Source organism: Syngnathoides biaculeatus, chromosome 4, assembly GCF_019802595.1.
Source record: "Syngnathoides biaculeatus isolate LvHL_M chromosome 4, ASM1980259v1, whole genome shotgun sequence".
Taxonomy (NCBI): Eukaryota; Metazoa; Chordata; class Actinopteri; order Syngnathiformes; family Syngnathidae; genus Syngnathoides; species Syngnathoides biaculeatus.
Window position 1 is genome coordinate 17,854,576 of NC_084643.1, and position 18,375 is coordinate 17,872,950.

An 18,375-nucleotide genomic window follows, 5' to 3' on the forward strand; every position below is an offset into this window, starting at 1 on the left:
CTTGAGCCTTTGTTTGGTTTCTTCCGAAATGCTGCCTTTGGGAGAGAGAAGTGTGGGCGTGGGAGGAGTCACTGTAATTTCTGGGGGGAATTTGGTGACTGTGGAGGGGATGACGAGCTTTGGCATGGTAGGCGGGACGCGTGAACGCATTCGACTGGAGTCTGGAAGCTTTGACAGATCACTGCTGGCATAGTGCTGTTGGTCTGAGGAAAAACATGCACACATACCACATTTGTCATTATTATACTTTGATGGCTTCTTATGAAATCTTTCCAGTAGAGTGGAGCTTCTCAAGTCAAATGAGGACTGTTAAGCTGTACAAAAAACTTGACGAGGAATTTGGAGCACCCAAAACACAGACTGGTAGGTGCCTCAAGAAATCTACGTACACCTTGTTTACGAAATCTAATTCAAACACATTTAAACGTCTGATGCTGCTTGGACACAACAGCGAGTCGTCTGTTGTTGTTGCACAAGCGACTGAGTCGGCATAAAACCAAAATCGAAACCTTCGGTATCGTTCTGCGTTTAGATTTAGCCCATATTTTAAATAATGCACCTAACACTTGAAAGCACACACTGGTGTAGTTGAATTTCTGGAAGACCTCAGCGTCAACAGTACACGAATTTTATAGTGTCCAAATTTCGTCACCTCCTAAACATTACATGGATATGGATATTAGCTAACATAAATATCTCTATCGGTATTGTACTTACATTTAAAAGGAGGTAAATACTTGTCAATACTAAACAATTTAACACGTATGTACTTACTTGCTACCGAAGCCAAGTGAAGGGTCTACCGGGTTTTCAAAGCAGTCCTACTCCGTGAAATGCTTGGAACATATTACCACTTTGATTTGTAAGTCCAATGCGCCCGCTTTGTCTTCACAAACCTGGTCCATAACCTGGCTATCTGTTCATCTTTCGGACATTCATGTAAGATGACTACGTCAGTGTTTGACGCAGAACAGCCGTATACAACACACTTCCTCACCATCCTTTTCACTCTCTGGCTAAATCTTGTCGTGACGCGACGTCACATTCCGGAGAGTTACGGAACTTGCTGAATCTAAGCGACATTTCAAACAAAATCTTGACACTGACGCCAATGTATTTCATTTCTGCTATGTTGAGAATTTTTAAAATATTTTTTTTAAATGAAATTTTAGCTACATTTGTATGATAGACAAATAAAATACATTTGCCCAAAACCCAAATAGGTATAAAACTGGACACCTGCCCTTGATGGAGGACAGGCCTTAACTGCTCATTGCGAAAACCCAAAGATAACTGATGCACATTATAATTGCCTTGGAAAAAAAAAAAAGCTGAAAAATTCTCGAATAAATGGGGATAAACTGTCAATAAGCGTTTTGGGGATTTCCCCCTACCCCTCCCCTCCCCCCATACACACAAAAGGGAAAAAAATTGGAAAACCAATCTGAAATGTGGTTATTTCACGTGTGAACAGGGGAAAAACCAAAGACCAAGAATGTTGGCAAATTCGCTGCATATGGTTGAAGGCCATACAGTTTTGATAAGGGAACTGTGAGCCTGTTTCACATATTTTTTATGTGCTTTTTATCAAAAGTTGCATATTGATAGCATACATTTTGGCACTGACAAAATTGGAAAATCGGTTGAGTAATGAGAAAATTAATTTCTAATTTCAGTGACCAAACATTGCCTTCGTTGGGAATGATGAGCTCCCCAACATGGCGGCAACAGAGGCACGTTGGTTAGTCCACCTGCTACAGGGCGGTGGCATATCTACTATCTATAAAGGACTGGTCCGTCCAGGAGGTCGCGCCCCCTTGTGGGTTGGTGGACTTTCGTTGTGTGGAGTAAACTTGCTGCATTTCTCTTAGTTGTTTTGTGTGTGTGCGTGCGTGTGCACGTATGTAGCATTTTTCCTTTGCAGTTATTGTTTGAGATTGTAGTATTTTTTTTTTTATTGTTTTTTGTCCCCGTGCATTTTTTTTGTTCTGGGTCATTCTTACATTTGTAGAATTTGGTCATTTGAAGGACATCTGCCCCTTTACCATACACTACTATTAAAAAAATATGCATGGTTAGAGTTAGAGAAATATCTACCCACCTATGTAACATAAAATAAATGAAATGCAGTCCATACACATACACTAAAATACACATTGCATTTTTTTTCTGTCTGAAGTCAAATCAGTCTAAACCTCTAAACTTTCAGATAAGTCAAGATCAGCAAAATTATTTTATTTTGTTAAATGCCATAAAAGTGAGGGAATTTCTGAGAGAATTTTATATGGTGGTCTTCCCTCATGTAACGTGGGAGTTACATGGTCAAATGAAATGTGTAGAAGTTGATTTTTAAATTTTTTTTGTTCATTGTAATTTTTTTCATTTAATTTACAGTGCATGTTTTTTTTTAGTTTACAGGTTGTTTGGTTTTCGTTTCTTATTTTTGTTTTAAGACTGTTAAAGCCCAAACCACACACTTTATAAACCTTTCTCACACAGGCATTAACATTTTCCAAAATTTCTCCTGCTGAAACAAGTGAGGTTCACACCTTCATAGTTTAAAAAAAATACACTACTGTATTTTAGAATGAAACCAAAGATCAAGACCTGTTTGAGGACATGAACATTTATTTGAGAAAGGAATATATCTATATATATCCATCCATTTTCTTCAGTTTTATCCAGGACTGGGTAGAAGTGTTTTCCTGTACAGAGAAAAATAATATAGTTTTTCGAAATTCATTCATTTTCCTAGCTGCTATTAAAAAAATTGTATCGTTTTTAGAAATCCATTTTCCAAGCCGCTAACAAATTTAATTTCAATGATCAGTCAATGAAGTTGAACACAAGAAATTATTAAAAGTGACTCACACGTATTTCACAGTTCCCCTGGCCGCGCCTCTTCCTCCTGGAGCGGCTCTGCTATAGCGTCTTTTTCTGCTGTTGCGGCTCTTTTTTCTTCTGGGTGAGAATATTCTTATAAACAGACAAGCCACCTTCAATTTAATGAGGACTGTAATGAATGAAACATCAAACAGTCCCATTCTTGAGCAGTTCTCTGAAGTTCATTGGCCATGGTTGTCAAGCCATCAAGTGTTAGTCCATCCTCCTCGTCTTTCTCAACACGAGTGTCCTCATCAGCACAAAAGAGCCACAGTGCAGAACAATTACGTAAATCAGGCAAGATGAAGGCATTCTGTACTGCATAGGACACATAGCATGGAGGAGATTAATTGAAAATGGAGACGCAGAACATGAAGTGGGGTTTTCCTTTCGCGAAGCAGGCTAGAGAACACAATGTGCATTCATACATAGTAAAAACAAAGCCTACTACACTGTAAAAATGACATGCACACAAAAAAATCTGTGTAATAGCGAGGCTGCATAAAGTGAACCACGTTGTTGCGAGGGAACACTATTATTTAACAAAATTAAATAATTTTGCAGATCCTGACGGACCTCAAACATGAGAGGTTTAGTCTGATTTGACTTCAGACAGACAAAAAAAAAGGTGTTTTTGCATAGTGTATGTAAACTTCTGGCTTCAACTGTATGTTCACAGACTTTTAATACAATGTAGTTCACAAGCAGGCATCATAATGTTAGGCAGCCTAGCAAGTTCGTAGGAGTACTAATTTTGGCATGTATACAAGCCGACGTTCTGTCCAGTCATGCTTTAAACCTTTGGAAAACACTGTTTCTTGTGTGTGAATAAATGAAAATAACCCAAGTATGTTGACAACACCGGAAGAGAGGCCATGCGCCGGTCACAGTACGCAATTGGTCGACATCAAGGTGCGCTGTTGGAGAGATGTCATTGATATGTCACCCTACATTTAAGATGTCCCAAAAAAATCAAACATGCTAGACTTTTCCTTTTTCGTAGTCAGGCTATCGGTCGATAAATCGGTGGTCTTAGATTATGTATAGTACAGAAATTCTTGTTGTTTCCTACAAAACACAAGAAATCACCCATGATAGTTATTTGGGCTGAAATCCTGTAGTCTGATATAGACAGAGTTACGCCATGAGGGTCTAAATAGCCAAATACAGAAGCTTTATCTTCTTTTCACATTTTAATAAATTGTTAAAAAGGGTCTCGCATGAGGTTGGATGACATTCAGCAGTCTTCGTCACTTTTGCTAAGCAGGTATCACAGGTAATCGTGAAGAGTAAGTACACATGCAGTAGTTTTAAGCCTGCTGTTATCTTTCTCACCTGGACCCTGCTGGGTGCTGCTGCTACATGTGGCCATTTCCTCCTGGAACCAGCCAGCTGCTGCTGCTGCTTCCCGTGCTTGCGATACAGAGGCCAATTTCATCTGTTGACAGAGGTGTGATTCCTGCTGTCTGTACAAGAGTCCCTCTGTGGGGTTCTTACGCTCCTCTGGAGTCGGGGAGGGACGGAGCAACAACAAAAATATGTTACAATCCACAATCCGATCGTCTCTGTGGATTTGTAATAAATGACAAGATATCACAAAAAACACGACAATTGAAATGCCACAGCTGTCAATATACCAACCCTGGTTTTGTTCAAACATCTCTGACGTCAAGAGCAACTGAACCATTTTATTGATTAAACGCAACCACCAAACAGTGTATGGTTTCTTGGTAATAACAAGAAGTGACGTTGCTATTTTGACAATCTTAACATGCAAATTTACACACAATAACAAAACGTTTAAAGAAAAATAAAATCCCCAGCAGGTCAGATGGACCTACAGTGAAGAAAATAAGTATTTGAACACCCTGCTATATTGCAAGTTCTCTCACTTAGAAATCATGGAGAGGTCTGACATTTTCATCGTAGGTGCATGTCCACTGTGAGAGAGATAATCTAAAAAGTAAAATCCAGAAATCACAATGTATGATTTTTTTTTAACGATTTATTTGTGTGATACAGCTGCAAATAAGTATTTGGACACCTGAGAAAACTAATGTTAATATTTGGTACAGTAGCCTATGTTTGTAATCACAGATGTCAAATGTTTCCTGTAGTTGTTCACCAGGTTTGCACACACTGGAGGAGGGATTTTGGTGCACTACTCCACACAGATCTTCTCTAGATCAGACAGGCTTCTGGGCTGTCGCTGACAAACACAGACTTTCAGCTCCTTCCAAAGCTTTTCTGTTGGGTTTGGGTCTGGAAACTGGTTAGGCCACGCCAGAACCTTGATATGGTTCTTACGGAGCCACTCTGGTTTTTCTGGCTGTGTGCTTCGGGTCATTTTGATGTTGAAAGACCCAGCCACGACCCATCTGACTGAGGGAAAGAGGTTGCTCCCCAAAATCTCACAATACATGGCTGTGGTCATTCTCTCCTTAATACAGTGCAGTCGTCCTGTCCCATGTGCAGAAAAACACCCCAAAGCATGATGCTACCACCCCCATGCTTCATAGTAGGGATGGTCTTCTTGGGATGGAACTCATCATTCGTCTTCCTCCAAACACGGTTAGTGGAATTATGACCAAAAAGTTCAATCTAGTCTCATCTGACCACAAAACATTCTCCCATGGCTCATCTGTATCATCCAAATGGTCATTGGCAAACTTAAGACGGCCTTGACATGTGCTGGTTTAAGCAGTGGAACCTTCCGTGCCATGCATGATTTCAAATCATGACGTCTTAGTGTATTACCAACAGTCACCTTGGAAACGGTAGTCTCAGCTCTTTTCAGGTCATTGACCAAGTCCTGTCATGTAGTCCTGGACTGATTCCTCAACTTTCTAAGGATCATTGAGACCCACGAGGGTTATATCTTGCATGGGGCTCCACTCCGATTGAGATTGACCGTCATGTTTAGCTTCTTCCATTTTCTAATGATTTCTCCAACAGTGGACCTTTACTCACAAGCTGCTTGGAAATATCTCCATAGCCCTTGCCAGTCGTGTGGAGTTGTGCAATTTTGTCTCTAGTGTCTTTGGACAACTCTTTGGTCTTGGCCATGTTACAAGTTTGAGTCATACTGATTGTAAATTGTGATTACAAGATAATACATGGTGGACTATCAGGTCTTTGAGGGTCAGAATTCTAGCTGATACATAGGTGTTCAAATACTTATCGTTTAAAAAAAATAATACATTGTGATTTCTGGATTTTTCTTCTTAGATTATCTCTCTCACAGTGGACATGCACCTACGATGAAAAATTCAGACTCCATGATTTCTTAAGTGGGAGAATTTGCGATATAGCAGGGTGTTCAAATATTTATTTACTTAACTATAAATAGAAATGAAAGAATACATTTCCAAGCTTATTTAATAAATGGTGTCTGAATGGAGAAAAATGTCCAAAATATATTTTCTGTTTGTCTATGGGCAGCACAGTAAAGTGTTGGCCTCCCAGTTCTGAGGTCCAGGGTTCCATCCCGGCCCCGCCAGTGAGGAGTTTGCATGTTCTCCCCGTGCTGCGTGGGTTTTCTCCGGGCACTCCGGTTTTCTCCCACATCCCGAAAACATCCAACATTAACTGGAGACACTAAATTGAAAAATGTGATTATGAGTGCGACTGTTTTTTCTCAATGTGCCCTGCGATTGGCTGGCAATCAGCTCAGGGTGTACCCTGCCTCCTGCCTGTTGACAGCTGGGATAGGCTCCAGCACTCCCCGCGACCCTGGTGAGGTTAAGCGTCTTGATGGATAGATCTGTCATGATCCTGCTGCTCCAGCCCGTCGCAACTGCCACTGACTTTTGCTCACGCGGCAGTGGCAATGGATCTGCTGCCAAGCCAAGGGCTCATTGCAGTTTCGACGGACTCGTTAATGACTTATGCCCACACCGCGGTTTCAACGGACTCGTTTCTGACTCATGTTCACGCGGCAGTTGGAACTGATCCGCTCCCGAGACACGCCCACGTGTCAGTTTCGACTGACTCTCTGCCTACACTCGTTCATGTCGCCGTGGAAACGGACCCGCCACCACGCCACGCCCACATTGCTGTATCAACGAATGCACTGCAAGCACACGTAACAGTGGGAACGGATCCGCCTCCTCGCCATTCCCAAGTAGCTGTGGGAACGGATTCGCCTCCTCGCCATTCCCACGTCGAAGTTTTGGCTGTTCCAAGCAAAGCTCAAGTGGCAGTGGAGACCAATCCGCCGCTGCCTCACGTTGCTGTCCAGGAGGTGGCGACGTCTCCGCAGCCGCTTCTCGTCCGTGCCCACGAGCCCGCGGCTGCTCCACGCTCCTGCTTAGTCGGCGACGGGCACGCCCATACGTTCCCGTCCAGGAGGTGGCGATGGTGCCGCCGCCTTCTCATGTTGCTGTCCAGGAGGAGGTAGCGCTGACGCCGCCTTCTCACGTTCCCGTCCAGGAGGAGGTGGCGATGGCGATGCCGCCGCCTTCTCACGTTCCCGTCCAGGAGGAGGTGGTGAGGACGCCGCCGCCCCCTTCTCACGTTCCCGTCCAGAAGGAGGTGGTGAGGACGACGATGCCGCGCCTTCTCACGTTGCTGTCCAGGAGGAGGTAGCGAGGACGCCGCCACCGCCTTCTCACGTTGCTTTCCAGGAGGAGGTGGTGAGGACGACGCCACCGCATTCTCACGTTCCCGTCCAGGAGGAGGTGGCGATACGCTGCCGCCGCCTTCTCACTTTGCTGTCCAGGAGGAGGTGGCGAGGACGCAGCCTTCTCACGTTGCTGTCCAGGAGGTGACGACGGTTCCCCAGCAGCCTCACGTTCCTGTCCAGGAGTACAAGCGCGACTGGTCCGCGGCCGTCCCACGCCCCTGTCTCGACGGCGACAGGAGATGGGGAGTTCTGATGAGCCACCCCGGAGCTGGAGAGACTTCGTGATGGCGGCGGTCACGGCTTTAGTCCTTCTCTCCGTCATCCTCTTCTCTCCTGTTGGCTCCCAACCGCTTCACGACCTGGCTTCGTTGGTGACGAGTCCACAGCTGCATCCTGGCCAAGCCTCGGCGGCGACCAATACATGGTCGTCTCGCAACCACAGCGTGGGAAGTCCTCGTCCGGAGCAGTTGCCTGCCTTGGTCTGGTTCCTGCTTCGCCGTTTGGTTCCTCACCGCGGTCGTCCACCCGAATCGCCCCGTGGGGATCCTGGTGCTTGGCGTCCGGGTCGTCCTCCTGACCTGTCCATCCGGACGCCTTGCGTTTAGTGGCCTGGATGGCCACCAGACTGGGGTTGGGGGGTGGGGGGGTGCTCTCCTCTGGACCCCCTTCCGCCCACCCCTGCATGTGTTAATTATTGTCTGTTACTTTCGTTTAGGCACGTCTGGGAGCCGTGCCTTGGGGGGGGGGGGGGTAGTGTCATGATCCTGCTGCTCCAGCCCGGGCTGTGCGGGTGCCCGCATGGCGGCACTAATTGCCAGGCACACACCTGCGCCTCATGCGGGCTGATTATCGCCTGTGTATATATCGGACCCCGATGACGACTGATGTTCTCCGCCAGATCGATGAGGTTCATGTCGTGTTCCAGCACTCTAGTATCCCTGATCGTCAACCCGTGTGTACCAACCTCCGCCTGTTCTCCGACCGACCCCGTAAGCCTGACTCCTTTGACACTTGTGCCTGCTTTGATTGTTCCGATTGTAATTTGATTGTACCGACTCCTGCCTGCCCGTTGACCTGCTCTCTACGCCTGACGTCCCAATTACCGCTGCTGCTCCTGACTGCTTGCCCGATCCCCTACCATTTAATAATAAACGTTTTTCCCCGAACTACCTTGCATCTTCCGAGTCCTGCATTTGGGTCCTACCTCTGTTCCGATGGGTCGTGACAGGATCCATTTACAGTAGTCTACTGTGGAGTATCAACTAGCACTACAGTATCGTGAAGCGCTTTACTGCCATCTAGTGGAATTTATGTCCTTTTACTGAAAACTAAATGTATGTTTTGGTTTTATTACTTTTATTTCATTCTGCAACACAGTGGTCAGTGGGTACCATGACAGTTTCATAGTCTTCAAGTTTTGGGTTTTAATCTCTATTCCGTCCTTACTGTGTGGTGTTTTCATGTTCGCCTTGTGTTTTTTTTAAATTTCCTATGGGTACTCCAGCTTTGTCTCGAATTCTAAAAACATGGATCGGTTAAGTATTGTCCATAAGTGTGAATGTGCATGTGAGTTGTTGTTTGTCTACTGTATATATGCACAGTGATTGACTGGGATGTATCACCCTTCCTCTCACCCTTTCTGCTAGGAGAGGTACCAGCTTACCCACCAGCCTAATGAGGACATGTGGGATAGAAAAAAATATGGATCAATTTTGGAAATTATTTTGGACAAAACCGTTCTCAAATAAAGATGGATAAAACTTCTGCCCAAATGGCCCCTTATTTGCATGTCAATTGTGACAATGCAAAACTCTCAAATGAAATGTAACTTTACTGTGGCAATTGGAGACATGACTGACATAACTTAAATTCTGAGAATGAATATAGAGCAAGTGCATTAGAAACTATTAAACATACTCATATCTGTACATGCTTTCATGAAAATATAAGTAAAAGCACAATCGTTAAGTCACACACTGACACAGTCACTGGAGAAGTGAAAAGGCGGCCCCTGCTGGTAAATCCAAGCTCCAACGCAGAGATCTAATTTAAAGGAGGACTTTATCGAAAATAATAGGAATGGTTGCACACATTCAAAGTTAGTAGATGAGGGTTCAATGTTTCTTTTAATGCCAAAATTATCCACAGATTTCACCTAAAAACATATCAATATTGGAAAAGTATTATTGAAATTCCTCTCTCGCTCAGACATTCCAATGACCCTGGCTGGAAAACTGACAGCCAATCAGCGTTTGCCACGCCTGCAGTGCTTCCTGTTCTGACCCACTATTGCTTGTGGACACATTTCACCGAACAGAGAACGTCCACTATCTGGAATTTTGTGGCCGATTTTTGTGAAAAATACCGTAATTTCTCGAGTATAGTACATCCTGAAGTATAATGTGCACCCCCAAAGTTGACCTTAAAAGAAAAAAATAAATAAATCTGAAAAACCCTTCTGCCAATATACAATGCGCACAACCAATTTGCCGCTACCCATATGCTCAGATTATTAGGAATGATCTGGAGTTATATTTTGTTAGGTTTGTACTTGTATTGTTTTTTAAAAAACTGTCCGTACAACAATCATTAATAATAATTATGCATGTGCTAATTTAGCGGTAATATAATCTTGGGACAGGCCACAGGACACGATTGTCCTGGTCACTGTAATTGAACAGAATCCCTTAACCAACTAAAATAAATGCTCAATGATGGCACAACATTTTAATAGTGATGACAGCACATATTACAGTCTTAAAAATATAAAATATTTAAGACTGTTTATTAAACACTGCATGAAATATTTGTACATAAAACGTTTGTACATAGTGCAGTTTATCCACTACATTGGACATCCTTGGCCAAACCTTCAAAAGAAGTATTTTGACTCCTCTCCAATCTGAAAAAGATCCATTGCACCGGTAGCTACCATTGGTGCATTGCTGTGGAACTCATTATTGATGACTTGAAACATTTTTTTAATCCAAGAGTTTGTTGAGCAGCGCAACCTCTCCCCCTTCATTTGGCTCCAATCCATAGCATCTTTCGTCAGATGGCTATAAAAACGTGAGTAATAGGTAAATTTAAAAAAAAAAAAAAAAAAATCTGAGCATTTCAATTCTGTGCACGCTCCCATTTTTTTTTTGTGTCCCCATGATGCTCGTTTTACATAGTTTGAGTTCACGTTGTTTTGATACCCACCTGAAGCCATTGAGGGGAGCTACCGTTGTTTCCACCTGCAATGCTACTTACGGGTTGCCAGCATCATCGGCACGAGTGATGGCATTTCTTTTATAAGCAGATGCACAACTAGCTATTGTAGTCGACATTTTAGTTTAAGTTAAAACAGACTCACGGGCAGTCGTTTCTGATCTTTGGCGGAGTAGCAACAAGCATGCTACGCTAACAATCCACAATCGACGTCTGCATAACTTCCTCCAATAGATACGAAGTTGTTTGTTTGGACGAAGACATGTTACATATCAATTTACTTATGATCCATGACAGTTTGATGAAAGGACCACTTGTATATATCCAGTGGAAAATCCGTGAGTACACATTTTTAACGGTCTTGAAAGGCTATGTGAATGCTATGTGAGCCATATGAATGCTAAAGGGTATGTCCAAAATTTATCAAAAACGGGAGTGCGAGAGCCAGGGTACACTGACGCAGATACTGGGAGAATATGTACAGTCCACGTACAGAGGTCCGGGATTGAACCAGAGTCCTCATAACTGTGAGGCCAAAGCTTTACAGCTGCGCCCCCGGGCCTCGTGATAAAGTATCTCGTTGCTTACACCGGCACATTGTGAGGCCAACGCCTTGTAGCTGTGCCACTGTGCCGCCTCACAAAGTATGTTGTTGCTTATACAGAAGCGGCACGAGGCTATAGCTAGGCGGCTAATAACCAATAATGGTTAGATGCATGCAAATTTCCCCGGCTGATGAACGAGCCTCAACTGTGACAGCCACAGGTTTATCCTGTCAGGTTGACCCCGTGGGGATTAAAAAACAACATATTTGGGTGCGTTTCCTTAGTTTTGTTGGAATTTGGTGCACAACAGCTCGGCATCTTGGTCTAGCTAGAACGAATGGTCTGTAATGCTAAGCACCGGTAATGTCACGGGAATGGGGTCAAGGATGTTTATTCTGGGTCTGGCTGTGAAAGTTGGCACATATCCAGATAATGTGTGGATTTAAAAAATGTTCTTTAGTTTAGATTTTTTTCCAATTAATATCCAACATATATGTAATAATAACATGAATTCAGATTGGAGGGTTTATTGTACATATGAATTTTGGACAAAGTCCTCCTTTAAAGACTCCAACCTTTTGAATATAATTTCAAATGTACTGTATCTGAGGAAGTGGCTGTCATTAAAATGTACCTGTGTGTTGAAGGAAGGTCAAAGGTGCTGCTGTGTGGCTAGCCATTCTCCCCTGTGGTAGCTGATCATGGCTTGAAGTTTGTGGTCCGGGTAACTTGTTCAGGGGCTCAAACACCACTTTGCCTTGGCCCTCTTGGTTGGACAATGGAAGACACGTGGCATGGCTGAGCAGAAACGGCGTTGGCAGGGAGGAGGGGAAGAAGAGATCTCTGTGCTCCTTGGTGAATTTAGGTGTGGTCGGGGTCTCGCACATGGGCTACAGGAGACACAGGATTTGTTATGAGCAGCCTTCATTGACTAGGGATGCACCAGCAGAACTCAGCTAAGATAGGGGTTTCTCAACTGGAAAATAGGAACCAAAATGAGCCAAAGTTCTGGGTCTATCTCCACCTAGACTTATCAGTTTCCCTCTGCTGCTGTCCAAGCTCTGAATCCCTTCCCTGCTATGCTCCTGAATGTTTTTTAGAGAAGTGGTCCCCAATGTTTTTTGCACCATGACTGGTTTAGAGTAGGCATTATTTTTCACAGACCAGCTGTCAAGATGTGGGGGATATATATATATATACACACACACACACACACACACACACACACACACACACACACACACACACACACACACACACACACACGGCAAAAATAAATTCACAATTGTCTTAAAAATGAATGTTAAATTCATGAAAAATTCATCCATCTGTCCAATATTCTTAGCCGCTTATCCTCGCAAGGGTCGCAGGGAGAGCTGGAGCCAATCCCAGATGTCAACAGGCAGGAGGCGGGGTACATCCTGAATTGGTTGCCAGCCAATCGCAGGGCACATAGAGAAAAACAGCCGCACTCACAATCACACCCAGGGGCAATTTATGTTGCATGTTTATGGGATGTGGGAGGAAACCAGAGAGCCTGGAGAAAACCCATTTAGGCACGGGGAGAACATGCTAACTCCACACAGGCAGGTCCAGGATCGAACCCGGGACCTCAGAACTGTGAGGCCAACGGTTTCCAACTGAACCACTGTTCCACCATGAAAAATTAAACTCACCATTATTCTCTCAAGTAACTATGCCTCGATGTCAACCGCTATTACATCTGTTCTTCTTATGGTGGTCGCCGAAAACGGGATGTTTTCAACCTTTTTTACTGCAGCCTCTCTGAAACGTTTGGTGCAAATGCCCTTTGTTGCATGCAAAATCAGTTCTTCCCTAATAGTAGAGACCTTCCTAGTTTTAGCAATGGGATCCTGACCAGAAAAGCTGCTTTTAGCGTGGACATATTTGTTCAAGTAATGGCCTTCAATCACTGTTTGTCCTTCATGTTACAGTTTTCTACTTTCAAAATATTCTAAGGAGTTTTCTCTCTCTTCTGGGTGTTTTGTCTCTATGTGGCGGCACAGTTTTGATTGTTTCATGACTTCATTAGCAAGTCGGTCAATGCATATTACAAAGAGTGGGTGTCGGGCTTGTGAATGACCTGTTGCGATGAACCCATAACACAGGTAGGAATCTTGGTAGTTTCTTTGAAATGCAGCTTTTTTTTTTTTTTTTTTGCAGGCAGTCTGTGACCCTTCTGTTGCCTCATCGTTTTCTTGTTTACCCTTTCCAAAGAAACTCTCCAGTGAACTGTTTTTGGTTCATTTTACGAGGGCTAGCTTTGATTGCTGATGCAACAAAAAGGCACGCCAAAGAAGCAAGCGTGGAAATGAGGCGAGGGCGGAGATGGTTGTCTTTCAAAATGAGACACCCGAAGGAAAAAAAAAAAACAATTTAACCTAAGTTAGCTGGGATAGGCTCTAGCTCTCTTCCTGGATAAATACAAAGGTTGCATCAGGAAGGGCATCGAGTGTAAAAACTGTGCCAAACAAATATGAGATGACGCACTGTGGGGAACCCTAATGGAACATTCCGAAAGAAATACATACATACACCCAATCATTTATTATTCTTTCTTTGTGCCCCTGTACAAAATGATCTACGGACTGCGACCGATCCGGGGCCCAGTGGTTGGGGACCCTTGTTTGAGAGGACCACAAGACAAAAGAGCTGCACAAACAACCTGTGACAACAGTGGGCCTGCTCCCACTGGTGCTGCCATGGAAACAGAGCACCACAGATAACAGGAATAAATACTTTCTCTCATTCTCTTGTTTAAAATGGATAGGAATTTTAAGGATAGTTAGCCTTGAGAAGCCTCATGGCCAATTCTTCCTGGATTTTTTATCTTTTCAAATTAGAAAATGTTGAAGGCCACACCACCATTCTGAAAATGTGTTTTTACATTAAGTTACTTTCATAATATTCAAAGCACAAAACATGAAGAAATGGGTAAAGCACATGTACAAAAACTTTTAAATATCTGGCATGTAATGTTGGATCTTCAATCCTATTGCAGCGATTAGGCAAATTGAATATAGAACAGCAACCTTCTCAAACGATGGACTACTACACAGAGATTCAAGCATGCGCCGGCTTTGATTATCCACTTATTAAATCAACACCGGCACAATTGACACTAAGTCGATAGCTCATCTTGTATTACAAAATTTCTACCTGAAAAAATTGCAGCACATCACTCATTCTTGGTTCTCACCAGACCAGATTATTAGGCTCAATTGTGCATAACCACTTCATAATTTTCTGAATGTAGAATTTGTCTGAATTAAGGCATATTAAATTTTACGACTATTTTATAAAAGCGAGTAATCTCAATTGGTACAGTGTATCGCTATGTTATGCTCACTGTGGAATTTATAATTATTAATATTGCATTTAATATTGCATAAGGTCATCACAAAATCAGCAGGATGGTGTCACTTTAATTGGTCATGCTGTTGGTTTGATTTTTGCAATGAGATTGAGTTGCAACCAATCGAGGGTGGCCTGCCTATTGCTCAAAGTCATCTGATATAGCGTTGCCCCTGACCCTAATAAAGGCCAAGCAGTATATTAAATACAGTAGCTGGAGAGTTTAATTTAGCATTTAAATGTGAAGGTGTTTTGCTTCTACTGTATGTTGTTAAAAAGTGAGAGAATTGCTTTATTAATTTTTAACTGAAGATTAAAATTAACCGAATCACCGATCATTTTTTCCAGTCATGCATACATTGCCATGAAAAAGTATTGCCCCAAGTCTCGATTCTTACAGTATATTTTTGCAGTTTCCCCACTTTAATGTTGAAGATCATCAAACAAATGTAACTACCAGATCAACATAACCAATGTGAATTAAAATCGCTTTTTAAATGATTTCATTTTTTTAAGGAAAAAATGATATTAAAGGTTACCTGCATGAAAAGGTCATTACCTCCTTGTTAATCATGTCTCGTCACTAATGAACTGTGGCTAACCAACATTTTTTTTTCAATATTCCTTAATCACACCCAAGCCTGGTTCCTCCAGAACTGTTCAATCAAGAAATCACAAACAGAATCCCCCTGACATAATCAAGTATGACAAAAGAAATAAAAAAGGTGCAAGAAAATGATACGAACCAAAGAAATTCCTCAAAAATTGACTTTTCACAGGACTATACAGTGGAATTTATCCCTGGCTATAAATGAAAAAAGTTCTTTGCACATATTGAGAATGGCCAAAATAAAATCAGAGCAGTTGTGGATGCTTTTCTGACGAGGAAACAAAATCCCGGTACAGCCAGTGTTCATACTCAGCGCTATACACTGAGGCTTGGCAGTCTGTACTTGTGTGGAGTTGAAAAAATGTCCAGACATGAAAGAGAAGCAGGGACAGAGTTTTCACATAGGGGCCTGGAGCGCAGAGGTGTCTCCTCATATTTACCACTGTACGGTGTGAGCAAGCGGCACAATGATTCCACATAGCCAGCTGTTAGATTAGGCTAGAGAAATAGGAGCCTACGAGATGCATACCCTACTCTTTTATTTGGAAATGATGAAAAGGGGTCGTGGGCAATGGGGAGAACAAATAAGGTACTGAAGATAAACATGATCTTTTTTTCTTCCTTGTCTAGACTTTAGAAGGCTATCCTTGAGTAAATCCATGACATTTTACGAGAAGACATTGATACAGCGGTGTCGCATTTTTCATTTTAACCACATTATCTGCAAAGCGACAGTGCTCAAGAGCAGGCGAGTGACAGGCAAACTGCTACTGTGCTGATATCAATGACAAAGTGAACTAGCGTGTAAGGCGGAAGTGCCCATGGGAGGCTCACTGGGTAATATTTAGTGCTGGCACGTACAGGGAAGAAAACATGTATTTGAACACCCTACTATATTGCTAGTTCTCCCACTAAGAAATCATGGAGGGGTCTGAAATCTTCATCGTAGGTGCATGTCCACTGTGAGAGAGATTTAAGGTGGAGGTGGGACTGCATCAGGGTTAGGGAATGAATGTGAGGGGCGGAGGAAGAAGAGTGAAGCTCCAGGGAGAAGAGATAGCGAGGGTGGATGACTTAAAATACTTGGGGTCAACAATACGGGGCAATGGAGAGTGTGGTAAAGAATGGAAGAATCGGGTCTAAGCAGGGTGGAACAGTTGGCGGAAGGTGTCTGGCGTTATATGTGACAGAAGAGTGTCCGCTAGGATAAAGGGCAAAGTTTATAAAACAGTGGTGAGGCCAGCCATGATGTACGGATGAGAGACGGTGGCTCTGAAGAAACAACAGGTAGCAGAACTGGTGGTAGCAGAAATGAAGATGCTGAGGTTCTCACTTGGTATGAACAGATTGGATAGGATTAGAAATGAGATCATTAGAGGGACAGCCAAAGTTAGATGTTTTGGAGACAAGGTTAGAGAGAGCAGACTTCAATGGTTTGGACATGTTCAGAGGTGAGAGAGTAAGTATATTGGCAGAAGGGTGTTGAGGAAGACCAAAGAAAAGGTTGATGGATGTTGTGAGGGAGGACATAAAGACAGTAGCTGTTAGAGAGGAAGATGCACGAGATGGGCTTAAAAGGAAAAAGATGACATGCTGTGGTGACCCCTAATAGGACAAGCCGAAAGAAAAAGAAGAACAAAGTTCAAATACTTGTTTTCTTCACTGTGAAAAGGCACTGGGAGCAAAACCGAGTTAGGTTAGTACTTTATTCATGTATTTAACAATGTAAACGGTGAGTTCTGTTATACTTTAAGTATTTTTTGTATGTACTCACATAATTTATTTTATTAATCCTCATCCACAGAATCCATCAAAGTCCTTATTTTCTGTATCTCGTCATTGTCATTGTCAGTCTCGATGCTGTGGGACTAAGATTTCGAACAACAGTGGAAGCAGACATGCTAGCCCAAGCATCCACAATCCAGTCACAAATTGTGCGCTCCCTCTTAATAAAGATGTTTGCCATTTGTTGTCCATCTCTCCCTCGCTGCTCGTAACTTCAGTTTGTACAGCCAGTTTACACCGATGTCAATTGAATGAATTTGTTTCGTCAAGGCTCCTGGAATAATAAGTGCCGAGTTCATTTGCTGCTCTGTTTTTTCACGCCAGTTGTTTGTTCTTTGATCAATAATCCATTGCTCGAATTGTTCTTCCAACTCCAGCCACCTCGCCTTGTTTCCGTGGAAACGCAGCTTGGTCTTCTTAACTCGACGAAGCTCGTTTTCTTGCTTCCTCAACTTTAGCACCATGGATTTGTTGATCTTGAATTCTCTCCCGGATGCTTGATTGCCATGTTTCTTCGCGTAACTGATAGCTTCTAGTTTAAACTGTGCTTCGTAAGCATATCTCTTTGTTGGTGCCATTTTTGGGGGCCCGCAGCCAAAGCGATGTTTAGCACAAAACACCAGCATTATGTACCTTCTGGGGGGCTTGCCATTAGCGTCCTCTCCCACATCCACACTTCCTCCTGTAATGTCCACTTTTCCTCATTATAAGAAGAGTGTCAGGAGGAAATGCTCCCAGTCAGTTACAAATTTTGGACGTCGGTTCACACATTAAGCGTCCCGCATTATAAGGTGCTCCACCCATTTGGGAGAAAATTAAGACTTTTAAGGATACCTTATAGCCGTAAAAATACGGTAATCAGTTTGGCACATTTTATCTCATGATGTACAAAATGAAATACATGATGAGTACTGGAAACTCAAAATGGAAGAAAAATGGTGTTCTCTGCACTTATAAAAATATTCACTATTCTGGGATAGGCTTTTGGCTCACAACCACTATCTCAACCTCTATTTAGTGCCGTTCATCCCTGTTACATTAATCCAAAACTGATTTCATGGACTGAGCGGTGAAAGGTTGTTTTCAACTGGCCTTCAACAAATTATTGCCAAAACCGTTGTCAAAAGACATGGGTGCAGTACATGATTTTTGCAGGAAAGCGAAACACTGCACAAATTGAAACTTCCCACTGATACTTCACACTTCTGTCATAGATGTGGCAACAGTGCCAGCTCTTAAAATGACTGTTGTTAGTTTTTATTTACTAAGCAAAATAATGTTGCTTTAACGAATAAAACTTTGTCACTGGTCATCACATGGTATGATAACCTTTGGATGTG

The 18,375-nt window shown here is 42.9% G+C and overlaps 1 protein-coding gene across 3 annotated transcripts in view; it reads right to left on the bottom strand.

Moving 5' to 3' along the window:
- cabin1 (calcineurin binding protein 1) overlaps nucleotides 1–18,375 on the bottom strand; it is a 93,000-nt gene that overhangs the window by 2,641 nt on the left and 71,984 nt on the right. For all 3 annotated transcript variants that reach the window (XM_061816230.1, XM_061816228.1, XM_061816229.1), the window contains 3 exons: nucleotides 11,900–12,155; nucleotides 4,219–4,386; nucleotides 1–203 (listed from right to left, as the gene is read on the bottom strand). In XM_061816230.1, the coding sequence (XP_061672214.1) occupies nucleotides 1–203; nucleotides 4,219–4,386; nucleotides 11,900–12,155 (627 nt within the window). The remainder of the gene's footprint in view (nucleotides 204–4,218; nucleotides 4,387–11,899; nucleotides 12,156–18,375) is intronic.